Source organism: Populus nigra, chromosome 11, assembly GCF_951802175.1.
Source record: "Populus nigra chromosome 11, ddPopNigr1.1, whole genome shotgun sequence".
Taxonomy (NCBI): Eukaryota; Viridiplantae; Streptophyta; class Magnoliopsida; order Malpighiales; family Salicaceae; genus Populus; species Populus nigra.
Window position 1 is genome coordinate 13199250 of NC_084862.1, and position 4934 is coordinate 13204183.

Consider the following 4934-nt stretch of genomic DNA (forward strand, 5'->3'; position numbering starts at 1 on the left):
GCTTCAAACAATATCATCTCCTACTTCAAGTTGGCAATAATCCCTCACCTTCAACATAAACTGATCGTACCATCAGAAATGACTAATATTTTAATTTTTTTTATTAATTAAGTTGTTTATTGGGAAAAATCTATGTATATATTTATATATGTGTGTGTGTATATATGATACCTGGGGTATTTCCCCTTGTATATCTTCTATTTTTGGACAGGATGGAAGGAGAAAGACTCCTCATCACACAATGGGAGAGGGATGGAATTGTAAGGTGAAGAAAAGACTCAATTAAGAGTATTTATAATTAACAAGAACTCAGATTTGATTGTTCAGGTACATATTAATTTCTTACCACAAGTATAGTAGCTGCACTTGCTTCCATGATTTCTGCTGCTAGTCTAGTATCACTGATACGATTAATTATTACTACTACTGCAGCTGCTCCAGCTGGTTCTAGGTCATTACCATGCAGCTGTCCCTTAAAGAGCAAATCCACTGGTACCCACAAATCTCAACATATCATCTTAGAAAGAAATATAAGCAAAGTTCATTATATGACTAACCAGCTTTTCTTTATGCTGAAAAGAAACGTGCGGAAAAATATATATACCCCATATAGCTAAAAGCTGCTGGTGATAGCTTCAGCTTCTCCGTGGCCATTGACTCTTTAATTTTGACCACTAACCTGTGCTGGGATCAGCTGCTGCTGCTGCTGCTGCTGCCGCTGCTACTTTTGGCTTGGGCCTTTTTCTCTTCTTATCATAGCTAACTCCCCTTGCTTTAGCTTGAAAATCCCTAACCTCCCTTAAGTAAATCCTCACCGATCTTGCACCAAATGGGTTCCCTTCTGGCCTCCCTCCATGTTCCTCGTAGGCAGCTCTGAGCCTTCCAATGAGAGCATCGAGGCTTCCCCATGCTTGTCGGAGGGGGCACGGGCATGGTGCGGGTGGGTTAGGGAGGCCAAAGAAAGGGCAAGTTTGGTTGTGGACTTTGGTTTTGCCGAATTGGTCTAGGTACCTTAAAAATTCAAGAACATGGGCTCCACTGCACATTGGGAGTGTTAAAGGAGGCCTGTGATTCCTAAGGTACTGGCAGAAAGTGTTCCAGTCCCTTCTCTTTTGGTTCTCATAGCGACTTGGAGTGGAAGGTGGGGATATGCTTGTGGCTAAACTTGAGGTGGCTGTGGTGTTTGCTGTGGTGTTTGCAGTGGTGGTGTTAGTGGGGCTGGTGATTATAGCGCTTGCATATGTGGGGTTTGTTGATGGGGAAGCTAAATCCATGTAAATGAAGATCTAAGCTGGTATTTGGATTAGGGTTTTCTTGCTTTCTTTATCAGGATCTTGCAAGGAGATTTTGAAGATACTGTAGGCCGTCCTGCTTCTAGCTACCTGGTTTCCTACCTTCCTTCGTTCTTTCTCTCTTTGTTTCTTGCTTGCGAGGAAAGGTGAGTGGAGCAAATAACCCTAGAGAAGAGAAGGAGACAGAGAGACAAACTGCTTCCCTTTTTCAGGTGAAAACTGGGAGATACTGTTCCCTCTTCAAGAGCAAAAAGGTGTGAAAGCTCCGGTTTATGCTCTTTGCAGCAGCAAGATTAACGGGCCAGCATCTAACTACTCAAGATGTTGATGTGCTGAGAATTAAATGAAGCTCAAAGAAGAATCAGTGCAAGAACTTGCATGGTTTCTATGCGGGAAGGAGAGGCGAGGCGTGGATGCATTTATGTTATGAACATTTTGAAGGTGTATAGTAAATTTGAAGGGAGAAGAAGGGAGATTTAACTTAATTGTGCTCAAAGAGAGTGATAAATACTGCAGCCAGCAAGAAAAGGTTGAAAGAGACTGCAGTTATTGGGCAGATGATTTCAGAAATATGCTTAAAGAGAAGATCAGATTATCAGATTTTATTTCCAGGAAAAAGAGCAAGCAACGTTAACACTGTGGATAAAGTTAGAAAAAGAGGAAAGACAGAGAGAGTCAAATAGTTCCATTTGGTTCAGATGAGACTGCCCACAGCTAAAAATTAAGTCAGTAGGTTAGAGAACAGATGATAAGAGAGTGTGTTTTATTTGCACTTGCTTTGCTAAAATGCGACAGGTTTGGGCCTTGGCAGTCAGTGGTTGATGGCGACCCAATAGAGTCGGTACACAAAAATATGCTGGCGTTACTTTCCAAATTATTAATCATATTATTTTAATATATTTTTAAATTCAAAATATTTTTTTTAAAATCATGTAATATAATACCAAAAAAAATCTTAGACAAGTTAACGTGAATTGTCTCATTTAAATGTGTGTTTGATATTATAATATAGATGAGTGCTTCTTTAATAGATGAGTGTTTTTTAAAAATGTGTTTCATTTAAAATGATATAAACACATTAAAATTATTGAAAAATACTAAAAAATACATGAATTTGTTGTTTTTGAAAGACAAATGTACTTTTAAAATGCATCCAAACATAACTTCAAATACAAAAACATACATCAATTTGATGTTTTTAAAAGATGAATGTATTTTTAAAATGCATCTAAACACAACTTCAAATACAAAAACAAGTAGCCTTTAAATCAAAATGACGAAGGTTTATTTATTTTTAAAAATAATGTTGTTATAAAAAAATAAAAGAATCAAATTAGGAGATTTGAACTGATTGATGGAGTTCGAACGATCAACTTTTATTTATCTTTTTAAAATATGATTTGATTCGAGTCAACATGTTTGGTCGATTCGTTAAAAAACACTAACTACTTCTCCTAACCCTAGAAGCGCGTGAACACACATAAACCTCTCCTAAACTAAAGCACAAAAGATTTACTTGATGACAAGCCTTGTTTATGAAGGAAGATGACGAGCCTTCAAAGCAATTGCTTAGCTTCTCACATCCAAATCTTGTACCACCATTAATTCCTTCCTTCCTTCATATCTCCATCAAAGGCTTTGAACCCAACATTCTACCTATTTGTTTGTCAATATTTACAAGTGTTGGTAACTTAGTTGATATCCTTTTCCAAAAGGGAACATTAAAAAGAAAAGAGAGGAGAGAAGTGTGTACATTTTTGCGAGACTGTGGCATCTTGGCATTGATCGTATGAAGTGAAGATCAAGTGTTGTGAGCTCGTTATATTGGACGGCTCTAGAATTATTTTCTTTTGTATGTTTGCATGGCTATGTATATTTAATTAGTATATGGATGATAATTGAGTGATTAATGTCCTGTGACATGACTAAAAGATATATATATATATATATATATATATATATATATATATATATATATATATATATATATATATATATATATATATATATATATATATCATGCTAGCTTATGTAAAATTATTTGGTTAGTGATTAATTTAAATATTGATTTTATCAAAACTAAAATAACATATTTTTATTTATTTATGTAGACTTATTTTTTTTATTTTTTTACATACAAAAATATATCTCACAATAATATTAACTAAAAATATTTTAAAAAAACATAATTAAAATTATATTTTTAAAACCATAAACATATACTAAAGTAAAATGGAAGTGATGTCGGCATAAAAATACATAAAAGTAGTGCAGACAAACTTGACTAAAACCACACACACACACATGTATATGCACTTTATTATAATAAATTATAGTTTTTTGTTTAATTTGAGATTTTTTGAGAGAACAAATGTAATTGTACTGGTTGAACTACAATATTAATGGGGATGAAATATAATCGAGAAAGTTCAGTGGAAAATCTTGTTGAGAACTCAAGTGACAAGTACCAGTTCGGAGGTGGGGTAAGCTCAATTTGTAGCAACTTGGTAGCCCAGATTTGATTGCATTTTTTGTGATGTCTTTCGATGTCTGGCAGAGACCATAATAGATCTTCTTCGTGGGCACTTGTATACATATAATACTATTAAATTGATTTTTTAATATGATGTCAGAGTTTCGATAACAAAACGATCACGAGTTCAAGTCTCATTATTTTTATTTATTTGATAAAAATTAAACACAAAATAATATAATGTTGTGCAAGTTTCAAGCTTAAAAAACCTTCAAATATATTAGAAAATAATATAAATCAAATCTTGAAATCTTACACGATAGTTTAGTGATTTTTTTGATAATATATATATAAGGACCGGCTACAGAGCAGGATACTATTTTTTTTATCATGGGGATCTTGACAAGGATGTGTAAAGATGATGTGCCTTCACACAAAATGTCTTCTTCACTTTGCCTTTAATTTGCAAATTATTGAAGCAACAGCTATCTGTGAGCGAGTAAAATCGCGATGCAAAAGATTCCTACACTGTGATACAGTCGGTGAGATGCTAAGGGGGACGACTATTTGCTCAATCATGACCTTCTCCTTCCCCCACCTAAGCCAAGGAGAGAAAAAAGGGAGCTGTAATTGATAAAGAGCTTAAACAACCGGCAAGCAATATATGTTGATAAATAAATAAATGGTGCCCACCTTACACCTAAATATTGAATATTGACATAGTTATGAATTCTAAAACCATGTGGTTTTAAAAAATAGCATGATATTGAATAAAAATTTAATAAACAAACATTGTAGTTCACGCAGTTAGGTTTCAGTTAGGTCTCAGTTAGGTCTTATTCGAATTTGACGAGTTTAATATCCAACTCAACTTAAACTAGGTTTTTATTTAGCAGTTCTTAAGTAAATTTTTGATTTTTAAATTAGTAGTTAGTAGTTAATATGAAAGAGATAATAAACAAGGAGATTGAGAGGAAAATTCTAAGGAAACATGATATGAGCACTTATACTCGGGCAGCATGAAACTTTACAAGAAAACATGATTTGTACATTAATGTGCTAACATGTGGCATGATAAGATTAGCACCTTCTTTTTGTATTTATAAATTAAAGTGAATACTTTTATAAATAAAACTAAATTACACAGCTTACAACATGCCATTAATTTC

General features: G+C 33.9%; 1 protein-coding gene across 1 annotated transcript; it reads right to left on the bottom strand.

Annotated features, from left to right (window-relative positions):
• Positions 1 to 266: 266 nt before the first annotated feature.
• On the bottom strand, positions 267 to 2034 carry LOC133668005 (protein LIGHT-DEPENDENT SHORT HYPOCOTYLS 1-like). The gene is made up of 2 exons (XM_062087735.1): positions 605 to 2034; positions 267 to 517 (listed from the first exon to the last, which is right to left on the bottom strand). Exon 1 carries the CDS (start codon positions 1272 to 1274, stop codon positions 675 to 677), a length of 600 nt encoding a protein of 199 aa, XP_061943719.1. The 5' UTR covers positions 1275 to 2034; the 3' UTR covers positions 267 to 517; positions 605 to 674.
• Positions 2035 to 4934: the final 2900 nt, after the last annotated feature.

Excerpts from the sequence above, each read along its gene's own strand:
- LOC133668005 (XM_062087735.1), bottom strand. The coding sequence starts at position 1,274 with ATGGATTTAGCTTCCCCATCAACAAACCCCACATATGCAAGCGCTATA.